Source organism: Schistocerca serialis, chromosome 1 (assembly GCF_023864345.2).
Source record: "Schistocerca serialis cubense isolate TAMUIC-IGC-003099 chromosome 1, iqSchSeri2.2, whole genome shotgun sequence".
In the NCBI taxonomy this organism is placed as follows: domain Eukaryota; kingdom Metazoa; phylum Arthropoda; class Insecta; order Orthoptera; family Acrididae; genus Schistocerca; species Schistocerca serialis.
In genome coordinates, this window is record NC_064638.1 from 846,322,978 (window position 1) to 846,340,742 (window position 17,765).

The window sequence follows — 17,765 nt, forward strand, 5'->3', positions numbered from 1 at the left end:
CTGATCATGCCTTTCAGCGTTCAGTCTGGAGCATAGCCCCTTATAAAATTCCTCCATGATCCCCTATTTAGTGCTAACATTGGTGCCTCTTCTGATGTTAAGCCTATTACTTCAAAATCATTCTTAACCGAATCCAGGTACCTTCTCCTTGGTCTGCCCCGACTCCTCCTACCCTCTACTGCTGAACCCATGAGTCTCTTGGGTAACCTTGCTTCTCCCATGCGTGTAACATGACCCCACCATCTAAGCCTGTTTGCCCTGACTGCTACATCTATAGAGTTCATTCCCAGTTTTTCTTTGATTTCGACATTGTTCCCATCTACTAGTACCTTCAATCATCCTAGCTACTTTCATATCTGTAACCTCAATCTTGTTGATAAGGTAACCTGAATCCACCCAGCTTTCGCTCCCATACAACAAAGTTGGTCGAAAGATTGAACGGTGCACAGATAACTTAGTCTTGGTACTGACTTCCTTCTTGCAGAAGAGAGTAGATCGTAGCTGAGCGCTCACTGCATTAGCTTTGCTACACCTCGCTTCCAGTTCTTTCACTATGTTGCCATCCTGTGAGAATATGCATCCTACGTACTTGAAACTGTCCACCTGTTCTAACTTTGTTCCTCCTATTTGGCACTCAATCCGTTTATATTTCTTTCCCACTGACATTACTTTCGTTTTGGAGATGCTAATCTTCATACCATAGTCCTTACATTTCCGATCCAGCTCTGAAGTATTACTTTGCAAACTTTCAATCGAATCTGCCATCACAACTAGGTCATCCGCATATGCAAGACTGCTTATTTTGTGTTCACATATCTTAATCTCACCCAGCCAGTCTATTGTTTTCAACATATGATCCATAAATAATATGAACAACAGTGGAGACAGGTTGCAGCCTTGTCTTGCCCCTGAAACTACTCTGAACCATGAGCTCAATTTACCATCAACTCTAACTTCTGCCTGACTATCCATGTAAAGACCTTTAATTGCTTGCAAAAGTTTGCCTCCTATTCCGTAATCTCGTAGAACAGACAATAACTTCCTCCAAGGGACCCGGTCATATGCCTTTTCTAGATCTATAAGACATAGATACAATTCCCTGTTCCACTTATAACACTTCTCCATTATTTGCCGTAAGCTAAAGATCTGGTCCTGACAACCTCTAAGAGGCCTTAAACCCACACTGATTTTCATCCAATTGGTCCTCAACTAATACTCACACTTTCCTTTCAACAATACCTGAGAAGATTTTACCCACAACGCTGATTAAAGAGATACCTCTGTAGTTGTTACAATCTTTTCTGTTTCCATGTTTAAAGATTGGTGTGATTACTGCTTTTATCCAGTCTGATGGAACCTGTCCCGACTCCCAGGCCATTTCAGTTATCCTGTGTAGCCATTTAAGACCTGACATTCCACTGTATTTGATGAGTTCCGACTTAATTTCATCCACCTCAGCTGCTTTATTGCACTGCAATCTACTGATCATTTTCTCCACTTCCTCACATGTGATCCTATTTCCATCATCATTCCTGTCCCATTCTACCTCGAAATCTGAAACATTATTGATCGTATTTTCACCTACATTGAGCAACTCTTCAAAATATTCTCTCCATCTGCCCAAGCAAACCACAGGATTCACCAGCAGTTTTCCTGACCTGTCCAAAATACTTGTCATTTCCTTCTTACCTCCCTTTCGAAGACTGCTAATTACACTCCAGAATGGTTTTCCAGCAGCTTGACCCATAGTCTCCAACCTGTTTCCAAAGTCTTCCAAGATTTCTTCTTGGATGCTGCAGTTATCTGTTTGGCTTTGTTTCTTTCATCAACATAACTTTCTCTGTCTATAATTATTATAATTAATTAATTTCATTGTTTTAGTTGTACTAATATCGAATCCCATCTCCCAGCATAACTGCAGCCACTAACAGTGAATCCCACCCCTTAGCTTATACAGCGACATGAATGTGCTGCAACATTACATGTCCCGCAAGGCAAAATGCGTGGAGGTCGCCACCGCCACTGCAGAGAGATTTTGTGGACGTACTGTACCTGCGGCTTAGTGAATCTACCTCCATATCGTCAGTCAAATTTAAATACAAACCAGATGTTAATATAATGAGGTATAAAGAGAAGTGCTTTGTAAACACTACAACATGCCGCCCTACAATATCTTCAAGAATATATCTCACTGCCTCATAAACAGTGAGGAGCTCTCGGTCAAAGACTGACCATTTGAACTGAAAGGATGTGAGTTTCTGTGAGAATAATTGAAGAGGTTGTGCCTCCACAGTCGCTAGCTTTTGCGGTGCAGCGCCAGTTGTGGCGTTGCTTGCATCATTGCTGACTGTGAGTTGTGTGTCTGGAAAGGGGTGGGACAAACTAATTATGTGTGCAAACCAATCTTAAGTGATTTCGAATGTCTCCTTCGTTATTGCTATCTACTCAATCTTCCACATCCCTTGCTCGTTAGCAAACAATGTGTCAGTGAGGGGTGCTCATAAAGCCACTGCTTGCAGCAGGTGATGCTGATAAAAGTTCGAATTTCCTAAGAATCGATGGAGCTCATGATAATTCTGAGAAAGGGGAAACTGTCTTACGGTGTCAATTCGGTCCAGGATTGGTCTGATTCCTGCAGTGTCCAAGGAAGACAACTTCTGCGTCCTATAACTGAGATTTGTTGACGTTCATCACCAGACCCCCATCTCTCAGAGCAGTGAGAAATTGTTTCAGGGATCGATTGTGGTCTTTGGGGATAGTCAGAAAAATGAGAAGTCATCCAAACAGACAAAGCAGAAATGAAACTTGTCAAATACTTCTTCAATGAAACACTACCACATTTGTGCCGCATTCTTCAACCTGTATGGTGTAAATTGATATTCACAGAGACAAAACAGTGTGTTAATTGTGGTTTTTGTGATATCATCTTTCTGCATCAGGATTTTTAGGAAAAATTTTTGCACTCAGTGACAATGAATATAGCTGCACCTACTAGCAAGTGGATGAAATATTGTTTATTGGGTACTGGGTTCCTGTCATAGGGTTTTGACCACTCTGTAGTCGCCTTAAGAGTCTCAAGGTTCCGTCTTTTTTTCGGTACTAATTTGATCAGCGAAGCCCACAGGCTGTCGGATGGGCGTAATATCGGTGCCCATAACACTTCGTCAAACGCCAATTTCGCATCACGGAAGTTATCCGGAACCTTGTGTCATACTGGCGACCCGGCATCATGCCATTATTTGTCATACAAGCTTCTCCCATCATGTGAGGGTGAGTGGTCTATGTCCAAGGTGCTGTGCATCGAGGCAGAGTGCGCTATACTAACCTTCATGGTGTGCCATGCCATCAGATCACTAGCCGTACAGGTGCTGGGTCCATGGAGGTCCACGCTTGGTTGGTGAGGGTGAGGCCGTGCTTTCTTCCTCAGACTCATTAGAGTGATGGATGCATGAGAAGACTTAGAGGTGCACATGTGCTAGCAGGAGTGCAGCAGATTTGTCCTTGATTCATTGTAGGAAAGACTCTTGGGGCAGAACTGGGTCATAGTCTTTGTAACACAGTTGTGCCAACAGCAGTTTTTCTGCCATCATGACACTCTCCCTGAATGTATTGACGTTTGTTGCCCAGATGGACAGCATATTACGTCATGTAGGAATGGGGTTCTCAGGGCGAATTGCCCTAGGATGCAGCAGCCTGTATTCTGCTGCAGGAGTATAGCATGTTGTATGTCTGGAGAGGGATAGAAGTGATGTAGGAAGCCAATTCCCACTGCCACTCCTGTGAAGCCCATGAAGTAAAAGGTCCATGTGTGTTGGTGATGAGGCAACAGTTGTAGGTACTGTGCAACATGATTTTTGATTTATTAGCCAAGTGAAGTGTAGTGATGATGTTTTGTTCAATGTCAATGTGCTCTCCAGCAGTATTTAGCTAATGTTGGATCCAGTGTCTACCAAAATGCCCTGTCTTGAAGTTAGGTTGAAGATGTACAGTCAGACTCCCAGGTGTGCCATTGAGGGGACATGTGCTTGAATCGCTTGTAGTGACCTTTGGAGACTTTACACTATGATGCAAACCTATGTGTCTGTTATCACCCATGTCTGGATTGTGGAGGATCACACACGGTGCAAAGTAGTTATGTCCAGTGGTGCAAGACTAACAATGGTACCAGCGTAACTGCGACCATGATGGTGGCCTTGTATCTAGGTACCAATGAAATGGTGTGGTGGCTGCTTGTTGTTCCATTTGGATGATGGGTGATGACGTCCTCTTTGTGAGTAATCTTTGAGGATCGTGTCGGGTCAGTGGGTTGGGTGCACGGCGATGGTCATGTGCTGTGTGTTGTGAATTTATACTTGTTGCTGATTTTCTCGTGGTGCACTAGTACAGTAAATATTCTGTCCGCCAGAGCTAACCGTTTTTCTTCGGTTTCAGCTTTGTGTGCTATCACTGGCAGTTGTAGTTTTGGCAGAAGTTTAAGAATCCAGAGCATATGAAGGCCAGCATCCAGCAGGAAGTTAATGTCAAGTGTGGCTCAGAGTTGTCACCAAAGCTGAGATGGCATTCTATCAGCCAATTTATTGTCATAGATACCTTGTTTTAACTGTTGCTTGGATATCCATAAAAGTCGTTGTAACAGAACAGATATGGCAGCATAATACTTTTTGTGGGTAGGCGGCGCTAATATGTCGTTACTGATGCTTTCTGCCAGATGATAAATCAGGACGACAAATTGGGTGTTGTCATCTGAAATGCCTAGTTAACTAAATAAACATTACATGATGGCAATTCATATAGCAAGTTGTTATGGTCGAATCTGTGTGTTTAGACTCAAAGCTTATTCTGTGAGGTTGGTAATGGCTGTGCTACGGTCGGCCAAGCTGGTGTTGGTGACAGCAGAATTTGATGAGGTGATGGCACAGTATGAAACATGGCTCCTAAGATGTCAGCACAACCAACTGACTGTGTAGGTATGTGCAAAGCAGGTGAATGTCTGGTCGCATTATGCGCTGCAGGCATCCCAGTTGGCTCATGAAGTTCATTACTTCCTGATTTTGTGTACATTCTAAGTCCAATAAAAATTTGTTTGTTGGCTGTCATTGTAGAGTAGTAGAAATTGTTTTGGTCAGTAATCTTCTACTCATAGCCACGTTAAATTCGTGTTTTATCACAGGTTGATGATCGACACAATGATTGCACTGTCAGTATACTACATGCGCATTAAACCCAGGAGCGATGTTCCAAAGAGCAGGGTGATATGTTTTTACAACGAAACAGGACTGCTTTGATAATACACATCAAAATATTCATACAAAACTTTCCATGACGTGTTTTGCAGTTGACAAAGGGTTATCACTACGGAAGTATGACAGGAAACAGGAGTCGAGACTAGTGATGACGAATATAACATGTCTACATCGTATCACCACTCTGCTGTCTTTCACTCGCCCACAGATATTCCTCTGCTGTCTGGTTAGCAATGTGTGTCGCTACCAATGTCCCAACAGACTAAATGTCTAGACATACAATATCATTTCACTAATGAGAAAATGAATGATGGTTCTGTTCTTGGATCCTGTGACAGATCAGAAATCAGTTGGTGTGCATGTTAATTAAAGCACTTGTCAAAGAAAAATTCCACTCTATACTCCATTCACCGAAACAAGAGACGTACTGTAAACACGGCAAGGCGCGTGACCATAGCGCTGCCGTCGAGGGGTGTACAAGGCAGGGGCGTCAGAAATTAAAAAAATGAAAGTTGTGTTTTTTATAGTTTGGCACCTGAACATGATAAAGTGATCCGAGAACTACCTTCCGACACCCTTTTTTACGTTACATCAAAATTTATTGTCAATGAAAAAGAGAACTATTTAAGCTTTCAGTAAAAGTTGTTTTTTCGCGTTACTCTATATTTATCACGCCATATCTCCTAAACTGTGTGTCGCACAGCAAAATAATTTTATAATTGCCTTCAGTACTATATGTTGATGACTTCTGCAAATTTTCTGCCCTATAGAGTCAGTAATAGTGAAGTAATAAATTAAAATCTCACGCCTGATGCAGAACTTTTACCAAATCATCATCCGAAATATAGTAAGCGACAAACTTTTCCCCTTTAAATTTTTTTTGTAGGGGTTCAGCGAGAAGAGTTTCAGAAAGGTTTGAATTTAATTTTGTAGTTTGTTCGAATGCGATGGGTGCAACCGTTTGTTCTTTATGAGCGATGCATTGTGCGGTTCGCAGGCGCGGTGCTCAGTCAGTGTGGCCATCTCAGTTGCAGGTGTGAGCTCGTTAGTGGGTGTTGTACATAGGCGATTTCAGGATATCTTAAGTTCATCTGTAAAGACCTTGAAAGACTAGTTGTTGATTATTAGAGTAAGTAAATGTGTTTTTAGTCACGCTGAGCATTCACAGTTTATGTGCGCATCCAATAGCGTCACATTGTAACTTATTTTATGTATTCACTTATTTCATTAGAATCTCATACGGCTGTCCTCATTATGTCATCCACGGATTCAGCGAGCGAGGTCGACGTGTCAGTTCTGAGTCCACCAAAGAAGCGAGCAAAGAATAAATCATTAAGTTCTTCTGAGAAGCACATGGTGCTTAATGTGTATCAAACGGAACTGTTACGTCCAGAGTAGTCGATGAGTGACATTGTTTCGAAAACAGCTGCAGCTACAGGTGTTTGACGTTCTTCAGTGTATCGTGTGATAAGTGAGTACAAGGCCACACACTCTTTGAAGTATCCCAAGAAAGGAAAATTACGACAGAAACTTTCTGAAAGTGTTGATGACTTCGATAGAAATGCGATACGAAGGAAAGTACACGATTTTTTTTCGTAACGAATTACCAACAATGAACAAAGTGCTTACAGTCGTGAACGAAGATGCAGATCTGAGAAAATTTCGGAGAGCTACATTTTATAAGTTATTGAGAGAAATGAATTTCAAATATGTCCGGCGTGGGGGCGATAGCTTGCTAATAGACAGGGATGACATCATTTTATGGAGACGGCGTAATCTTCGAGCCATTAAACGGTTGAGAGATGAAGGCAGACCCATTTACTATTTGGAAGAGACGTGGGTGAACGCACGACATACCCGAAGTTACGTCTGGGTAGATGACACTATAAATTCCTCAAAACAAGCGTTTCTGTCCGGATTATCCACCGGAAGCAAGGAACCATCAGGTAAAGGGAAACGTCTGATTATCGCATACATTGGCAGCAAACCAGGGTTCGCTGAAGGATGTTAGTGGACTTTCTAATTCAAGAAAAGTGGAGATTATGATGAGGAGATGTGCTCCGAAACCTTCGAGAAGTGGTTTCAAGCTGTTCTCCCTCGGCTTCAGGAAAATACAGTTATCGTTCTTGATAACGCGCCGTACCATTCTCGCAGAAAAGAAAAAGTTCCCAATGCGAATTCCAATAAGCACGAAATATCAGAGTCAATAAAATCTAAAAACATCGATTTCGAAGACGGTATGTTGAAGAAAGAACTTTTAGATATAGTTAAAAACCACAGAACTGCGCACAACGAATACGCAATAGATGAAATGGCGAAGAATGCAGGGATATCTGTTCTCAGAATTCCTCCGTACCACTGTGAATTAAATGCCATCGAGTTAGTGTGGGCCAGAATCAAAGGCTATGTTGCAGCGAAAAACAAAACATACAAAATGCCGGAAGTTAAAGTACTGCTAGAAGAAGCAGTAAGAACAGTGACTGCAGAGGACCGGAACAAGTGCGTCCTCCGTGTCGTAGAAAAAGTGAAAACTCAAATGTTGAAATTAGACTGCATTATAGAGTAGAGAGAGGAGCGATTTGTTATAAACTTCAATGAAAACAGTTCAAGTTCGACAGAGTGAACCTTGTTTCGTCCTTCATCATTTTATTACTGGTATTGTTATTAAAATTAACAATTAATTGTGTTTGAATGGAGCGTTTTGTTAGCAACCCGAATGAAAATAAATCTGCTTCGACAGAATGAACTCAGTTTAACATTATTTTAACATTATTGTTAAATTTATTTCGTACATTGTTGCCCAGGTTTCTCACGGTCCACTGTGACAGCTCGGCAGCCATCCGAACGCCGCCAGCTGCAAGGCGTGCGCCAAGGATTTTCCACACCCATACGTATCAAGTGAACACCGAATGCTTTCTCTGGAAACGAGCGTAGTCGTTCACATGACACTGTTTTTGTTTCGTCCCAGCTCTCAGTGAATAGACTTTAGTTGTAGATAATTATCAATTGCCTCTTTAAAATCAGCAAACAAGAGTTGGAATAATATATAGCATAGCTTGTTGTGCTAAGAATATTGTAATGTTTGTGTGCAGATGAGCAATAACTCAATGGAACATATGATGTTTTTATATATTTTCTGCTTCCAATTGACACACTATTTTTCATTCCTTTGAATACTTTTTGTCTTGTTATCACCATTAATGAATTCTACTCTGTCTCTAGTGTTTAAAGTGCCTTCCTCTTTACTCAAGCAGTAACACTTATTTACCCCAAACTGTAATAACTTAATTACAATCAGTCCAACAAGCTGTCACTTACGTGAAAAAAGGATACAAATACAAAGACATGATGACTGTACATTTCGCAATTACGTGCATGTTGGATGCTTGTGCTGCAGAATTAAGTTTACATAGACAGTTAATGATAAGTCACAATATTCAGGGTTCCATGTGGTAATTTTCAATCATTTATGAAACAGTTTGGTGCTATTTCAATATTCTTGATTGCCAAGCAGAATGAGGCAATATTGACAGAAGACTTAAACTGAAATTTCTAGTGTGTACACAAGACATTCAGTTCAGTACTTCTTATAGAACTCCAAAAACAATAAAATAGTTTTATCAAGCAAAGAAACAAAAGACATAGAGAGTGTTAAGCTTCTGGGACTACAAACTAATAGGAAAACCCCATGTTGTGCCGTAGTTCAACTACTTTTGCAGTAGAAATGATTGCTGCTGTAGGTGATTTAAAAAATGAAGAAGCTTGTCTATTCTGGATGTTTCCATTCCTTAATGTGTTATGGAATCATCTTGTGGGGGATGGAACTTACAGGGACAGTATTTTCAGAAAATAGAATGACAGTTATATCTGATGTTAATTCTAGAACTTCTACAGAGACCTCTTCAAAAATCTGCTATATTGACAACTAGTTCACAATACATATATATTCATTTAAGTCCACTGTCATTACCATTATTTCTCTTTTCTCCAAACACAATACAAAGCATGAATGTAGAATTACAACCAGTAACAGCTTCTATAAAGACAGAAGGGAGTAAGATGCATGGGTATATGTTTATGTCAGCTACAAACTACCATACCAAATTATATGTGAAATAGACAATGTAATGCAGTTTAAGACTGAATTAAGGAACTTTCTGTTGGGCACCTCCTTTTACTCTATTGTAGAGTATAAATCCTTAAATTTAATGTTTTAGCTTATTTTATAATTAGAATTAGTACAGTGGTACAAAAAGTTTTACTAATGTTATGTGTGGCAGACATTTCTGTATCCTTGTCAATTATAAATGAGCAAGCATGTACACAGTTTGTTTGGTTTTCATACTTGAATTGAAAGGGACCAAAATGGTTCCAAAGGATGTTATTTGATATAGACTTATCCTCTATATTTTCAATTACTTGTTTTGTATTTTTCAATTTGTTTGAGGTGTTCTTTGGGCAGTGTTAGGCAAATGAAGTTCATCTTCAGACCCTCTATGTCTCAGCAGGTGCTGAACGAGGCTACCATCGCCATACAGGGTGTCTAGGAGGACCTCACAGTACTTCATGTTATGAACATCGAAGATAATGTCAGAGAGTATGTAAAGTATGAGATTATGCAAAAGATAAGGTTAGAATTTGAGCCTGTCTCTGTTCAAGTCAGACATATGTATATCTGAAACAAAGATTAACAGGTATTTAAACTAAGAGGCACCCACATGCCTTGCTCATACTGTGGCATCAAGCAGTCAGGCCTGCAAGATGAGTGGTCTGCCAAGCGAGTGGATTCATTCTTATTTATCTAGTAATATGAACTCTCGTACTCTCAATTAAGTTACAAATTATCCTCCTGTATGAATAATACGCAACGGAAATGCAAACTCTGACTATCAGTAATTTACAGAACCCTGACTGTTCACTACGCACTGGCAATACCACATTTTCTTTTTTGTCTATTATTTAACGGCTTTTATCAACACGTGGCCACCGCACTGAATATGAATGGCGCACACATTATAAATTCGGGACATCATGACAACATACAATTCGAAGGAAAAGTCCACCAATCTTTTTCTTTTCACTATCTTATTTATTCCGATAAATTCTATAACCTAAACACACAAATTCTATAACCTACAACAATAACACATGAGAAATTCCACCCAGTGGGCATGGCTTTACATTGGTGATTCTCTACCTTATGGTCTCGTAATTATTTAACGCTACAGTACACTTTCTGGATAGGATGGCGGATCTTTTATTATATCTCACACTTCGACTCTCACAATCATCATCACGAAACTTTCCTCCAGATCGAGCGGTACAGAAGGAACAAGCATAACCCACTAATCTTTTGAAACTACCTTGCTACTCTCCCATGCAAACCACACATACTTAAATTACATGACATACACCACACTACAACATGAAATACAACACAGGCAATAGTCACAACATTATCACTTTCAGCTTTCCCACTTCAATTAATATTTATCCCAGTTTCACACGACACTGCCCCACTTCGTAAGTCTACTTTCCTACTATGAACTCTGGAGATATATGCACGTCTTCCTGTGCAATGCAAGCCAAGTGGCGTTGCTGGATAGACGGCTGACTCACCTTGTTTCTCTCTCAGAGTGTTGTAGTTTGAATCAAGCATCACACGGAAACATATCTCGCAAAGTAATATTAAGAACATATTCATCACACGCACGAGTCCTCAACTGATACCATGGATGAGTACTTCTCTTTATCCTTTGTCTCATACACAGATTGAGACTCACACAGTACTCACCACGTGGAAGTACTCGCCTCTAATTTCAAGTCCTGCACACGCTATTTCTTAAATATTTCAACTTATAGTACACACGCTAGTAATTCAGCTTAACTTAAGCACACGGAAGTATTTCAACTTATTGCTACACGTGGTTTCATTGTGACCGTTGGTCACTTCCAAAGATTACTACGATCCCATTAATATTACCTGCCTGACATTTAATTCTCCCCCACAAAAGTTCCTGAAATAGAGAAATTATTATTTCAAACTACTCTTAAATATTCCACATGCATACCATGTCTCCACTCTTTTGTCTTCACGGAGCACAACTAAGACAGGTCTTAACAGCACAAGATCCAGCGGCAGAGTACCGAAACATGGCCGTTCTTCAGCATTCACTATCTGCGGTTAGCAGACGACCATACATTCATTCATTTCACAGATCTCACCAAACTGGATGTAGGGATTTACTTTGTGGGAGTGCACATGTGATCAATTAAATAAATAAATTGTATTCTTTCCCACACTGGTATCCAGCTTCGCTGTATTAATTGAAATTATTTTACAAAAAAAAAAAAAAATGTGTTGTTCTGACAAAAATAATGAAGTATGTTGTACCTATTTTCAATGTTGGGCTGTACTGTACCCTTTCAAAACGAATGACAGTTATTTCAAAGAGAAGAATACTAGTATATTATTAATTAATTCTATTTAAAGCAGAAAGATATACCCAAAACAGGAGTTGTATTTCATATGGCGACCACATTGAGAAACGAATCTGCAGCAACCAGAGGAATGTAGTAAATAAAGATGAAGAATTGGTTACTATTACATAGTTTTTCAATATTCAGAAAGATGAAAAGACTTATTGAAATCACTTTAATTACGACTCTGTTCCTTGCTATTCAAAATTTTCGCCACTTTCATGTGGCAATCATGTTGGGCAGTGCATCTGTGAGAATTTAACAGATTCATTCTCTTTGGAGACACTACGATACAGTGATTAAAACTCAATGATTGTAAAACATCGTAAGAAGTGAAGAAGTACGATTACTTTGACTTTAATATAAAACTGAAAATGGGACTAAAAGACTGTTTTCTAAATTGAGATGATGAATTATTTAAAAGTGATATTGACATACTGTACTTCAGTGGGACATGAGCTATATGCATAATTTTATAATGATAATGAATCAACATTGATAAGAAGTCACACTAATGCTTGACTAAGGCAGGAGGGTATTAAACGCTTTATGAAATTGATGTTAAATAATTTTGAAATTATTAATTTTACTTTCACGAAATATATATGAGAGTATTCTTGATAATAACAGTAATAAAACAAGACATCATCAATAAATCCGACGTTAGAGCAAACAGCAATAACAATTGTTTGAACTGACTGAGTGGAATTTTTCTTTGACAAGTGCTTTTGTAAACATGCGTGCCAACTGATTTCTGACTTGTCACAGGATCCAAGAACAGAACAATCATTCATTTTTCCTCGAATGTAATGAAACTGTTTGGCTAGGCATTTAGTCTGTTGGGACATCGACAGCAACACACATCGCTAATCAGAGAGCAGAGGAATATCTGTGGGTGAGTCCAAGATAGCAGTCATGATACAATGTAGATATGTCATATTCGCCATCAACAGTCTCGATTCCTGTTTCATGTCATACTGCCATAGTGGTGACAATGTGTCAACTGCAAAATGCCCCATGGAAGTATTTGTACAAATATTCTGATGCACATTATTAATGCGGTCACGTTTTGTTGTAAATACAAATCAGTCCGTTCCTTGGAACTTCGCTTTCTGACGTTAATTTGAATGAAGTGTACTGACAGTGCAATCATTGTGTCAGCTGCTTGGTGCGTATCAAGCAATACCAAGACAGTCATAATCTCTAAGAGTCTATATGTAAGTGTGACACATGTCAAAGGCAGATGATAGGCATCTCAGTTACTGGACTCCAGGAAACGCAAAAGAGTTACAGGTACATAGAGATACAATTATTTAATATGTTACCACCTACGGCACACAGTGTATCGCTGAATGTCTTCAGAAATATTCCGAAAAGGTAGCTTCTATATGATAGAAAAGTTTAAAACACGTAATAAAAATGATCAAACCTACTAAAGCTCCTAATACGACCGCTATATTACTTGAGCTATTCCGAAAAGTTATTGTATCATACTGTTCCGTTTTATTTTCATAGTGCATTTATACTTAATGCATCTATCAAACATATCTCATTTATATTTGGTAAAATGTTTTTCTCAGCATATGCAGTGTGTTACACATACTGTTTCTCCTTGTGCCATTCTTCATGACACATATATATTTAATGGTTGTGCATGTGTACAATGTAAACCATGTATATTCCTTGACTGTGTTAGAAATGTATGACTTATTATGTAGCTATTTAAAATGTATGTAGCTACATAAAATATATGTAAAATGACCAAACCAATTGCATGGAAAATGTATAAAGATGGGCCAATAAATCAAATCAAATCATTATCATAGTTCTATTGTGGCCACAAATGCGTTAAGTAATAGAATAGTAAGTGATGTAGGTAAAAAGACAAAGGCTAGAAGAGGTTCTTGAGTAACAGAAGATATATTGAATTTAATTGATGAAAGGAGAAAATATAAAAAATATAGCAAATGAAGCAGGCAAAAAGGAATACAAACCTCTAAAAAATGAGATCGACAGAAAGTGCAAAATGGCTATGCAGGGATGGCTAGAGGACAAATGTAAGGATGTAGAGACTTATCTCACTAGGGGTAAGATAGATACTGCCTACAGGAAAATTAAAGAGACCTTTGGAGAAAAGAGAGCCACTTGCATGAATATCAAGAGCTCAGATGGAAACCCAGTTCCAAGCAAAGAAGGGAAAGCAGAAAGGTGGAAGAAGAATATAGAGGCTCTATACAAGGGCAATGTACTTGAGGACAATATTATGGAAATGGAACAGGATGTAGATGAAGATGAAATGGGAGATACGATACTGTGTGAAGAGTTTGACAGAGCACTGAAAGACCTGAGTCGAAACAAGGCCCTGGGAGTAGACAACATTCCATCAGTACTACTGACGACCTTGGGATAGCCATTCCTGACAAAACTCTACCATCTGGTGAGCAAGATGTCTGAGACAGGCGAAATTCCCTCAGACTTCAAGAAGAATATAATAATTCCAATCCCAAAGAAAGCAGGTGTTGACAGACGTGAAAATTAGCGGACTATCAGCTTCATAAGTCACAGCTGCAAAATACTAACACAAATTCTTTACAGATGCATGGAAAAACTGGTAGAAGCCGACCTCGGGGCAGATCAGTGTGGATTCCATAGAAATATTGGAACACGTGAAGCAATACTAACCCTACAACTTATCTTAGAAGATAGATTAAGGAAAGGCAAACCTACGTTTCTAGCATTTGTAGACTTAGAAAAAGCTTTTGACAATGTTGACTGGAATACTCTCATTCAAATTCTAAAGGTGGCAGGGGTAAAATACAGGGAGTGAAAGGCTATTTACAATTTGTACAGAAACCAGATGGCAGTTATAAGAGTCGAGGGAGATGAAAGGGAAGCAGTGGTTGGGAAGGGAGTAAGACAGGGTTGTAGCCTATCCCCAATGTTATTTGTATATTGAGCTAGCAGTACACGAAGCAAAAGAAAAATTCGGAGTAGGAATTAAAATCCATGAAGAAGAAACAAAAACATTGATGTTTGCCGATGACATTGTAATTCTGTCAGAGACAGCAAAGGACCTGGAAGAGCAGTTGAATAGATTGGACAGTGTCTTGAAAGGAGGATATAAGATGAATGTCAACAAAAGTAAAGCGACACTAATGGGTTGTAGTCAAATTAGGTCAGGTGATGCTGAGGGAACTAGATCAGGAAATTAGACACTTAAGGTAGTAGATGAGGTTCGCTATTTTGGGAGCAAAATAACTGATGACGGTCGAAGTAGAGAGGATATAAAATGTAGATTGACAATGGCAAGGAAACCGTTGCTGAAGAAGAGAAATTTGTTGATATTGAGTACAGATTTAAGTGTCAGGAAATCCTTTCTGAAAGTATTTGTATGGTGAAACATGGACGATAAATAGTTTGGATAAGAAGAGAATAGAAGCTTTCGAAATGTGGTGCTACAGAAGAATGCTGAAGAGTAGATGGATTGATCACGTAACTAATGAGGAGGTACTGAATAGAATTGGAGAGAAGAGGAGTTTGTGGCACAACTTGACTAGAAGAAGGGATCAGTTGGTAGGACATGTTCTGAGGCATCAAGGGATCACCAATTTAGTATTGGAAGGCAGTGTGGAGGGTAAAAATCGTAGAGGGAGACCAAGAGACGAATACACTAAACAGATTCGGAAGGATGTAGGTCGCAGTAAGCAGTGGGAGATGAAGAAGCTTGCACAGGATAGAGTAGCATGGAGAGCTGCATCAAACCAGTCTCTGGACTGAAGACAACAACAACAACAACATACTTATCTAAATTTGTGGTAATTTCTGGCATTAACACACATTTCTCTACCACCTGCAATTAGCTTTTTAGAATATTCACCAAAGCCACAGAGGAAACAAATTCAAAAGTTTCAGTGTGAGTTAAAAAAAAACACACACACACTACATTTCGACCACTCTATATCCAAGGTTTTAATGACTTCCACAATACAAATTCAAATTAGGGCCGGCCTCTGTGGCCGAGGGGTTCTAGGCACTTTAATCTGGAACGGCACGACCGCTACGGTCGTAGGTTGGAATGCTGCCTCTAGCATGGATGTGTGTGCTGTCACGCTGTCGTGAGGTTGGTTAGGTTTAAGTAGTTCTAAGTTCTAGGGGACTGATGATGTCAGATGATAAGTCCCATAGTGTTCAGAGCCATTTGAACCATTTTTTCAAATTAGGTCTACATACACATATTTCATGGTGAGTCTTGGTTTGTGTGGGTGTGATAATCAATTCGTATTTTACTTGTGCACAATGTTTATGCTGCCATGCACTTTATATTCAACAGATTCAATAAATTCCAGCTTACAACATTAACAAACATGAAATATTAAATGTCAAGCTGAATCATGGCTTTGTGTGGATAAAAGGAGGACACACACAAAGTTTCATGGTTTGCCGAACTGGTATGATTGTGCCTTTTGCTGCTCCCAGCCGTTTCGCAGAGAATTTTCTTTCGTTTCTCCATTTACTGACACCCAATTTTTTTTGTAAACGTCAGAAGTTAATTTCCAGTCATTTCGCGCAGAAAATTTTCGTTGACTGATGGTAACTTGGTTCTCATTGGTTGACTGTACTGTTGAGACTTATCTTTGGAATGTAATGTATTTTTCATAGACCATTGCTACTAGCACCCAAAACAGTCTCAGAGCAAGGTCAGATATACCAGTAACGTTAACGGCGAAGAGAGAGATCAAGAAAAAAAGTAGTTACTAACACAGTCCCCATTCTAAAACCTGTAATTTGTAAAATTCTTGTGATTACAACTTGATAATAAATTCAGTTGGGAGTAACATACTAACGAACTGCTAAAGCGCCTTAATAAGTCTATGTTTGCAATGTGAATTATGTCAGACATAGGAGATATAAATATAAAAAACTGACATATTTTGCTTATATTCACTCCATTATGTCATATGGTATCATATTTTGGTGTAACTCCACAAACAGAGAAAACATTTTTAGAGTACAGAAGCATATAATAAGAGTAATGAGTAGTGCAAATCCAAGAACATCATGTCGAAACCTATTCAAAGAATTGGGCACATTAACCACAGCTTCTCAGTATATTTATTCCTTAATGAAGTTTGTTGTAAATAATACAACTCTTTTTCCAACTAACTGCTTCGTACACAGTATCAATACTAGGAATAAGAACAATATACGTAAAGATTTAAAATCACTTACTCTTGCCCAGAAAGGAGTCCAGTATTCAGCAATGCATATTTGCAATAAGTTACCAGCAACCATTATGAGTTTAGTTTCAGACAAGGCACAATTTAAACATAATTTAAAAGAATTTTTGGTGGCCAACTCCTTCTATTCCATTCATAAGTTTCTCAACAAGTGCAGGAGACCATTTTAGTGAAAATTTATTATATTTCAATTTTTGACAATACTTGGGTCTAACAGCCAAGTAACTACCTACTGCGTGAATGATGGATGTATGGAAAGCAAATGTAAGTCTTAAGTCTGTAAGTAGTGGAATTTTAATTCTAAATCTTGTACATAATCTGACTGTTCTTAACTGAGTATCACTTTGCCTCGACTTCGTTGCCTACTGCGCCAGCAGCGCCCCAAGCGTCCAGTAAGTTAAACTGTTCAGTTCGGCGCGCACATGAAAGCGAATATTAGTTGGTTGGCTGGTTTGTGGGATTGAAGGGACCAGACTAGAGCCATCGGTCCCTCGAATATTAGTTGTTTATTTTGATCTGTACAATGGTTTTTACAATCAGGAGCGTTTATAGCACAATAAATTGCAGCAACAACAGGAAGAAGACACCACAACTGTCTTTTTTTTTTAGATTTCCTAAGAACCCCGAGAGGTATATACCATCATGTTACTAAATTCGGAACTGTATTGTCAGGATTCGCTTGCAAGCTACATGAGTAATAATGATTAATGTTTCGTTTTAGGAGAAGAAAATGGATAGTCAATAGCAGACGAGAAGATCATGTGAAAAAAGACCCAGTTTACTTTTGTAATAATATTGTCACAGA

The 17,765-nt window shown here is 39.0% G+C and overlaps 1 protein-coding gene across 1 annotated transcript; it reads left to right on the top strand.

Moving 5' to 3' along the window:
• The first annotated feature begins 6,789 nt into the window (after positions 1–6,789).
• On the top strand, positions 6,790–7,254 carry LOC126439695 (uncharacterized). The gene has a single exon (XM_050090575.1). It carries the CDS (start codon positions 6,790–6,792, stop codon positions 7,252–7,254), a length of 465 nt encoding a protein of 154 aa, XP_049946532.1.
• Positions 7,255–17,765: the final 10,511 nt, after the last annotated feature.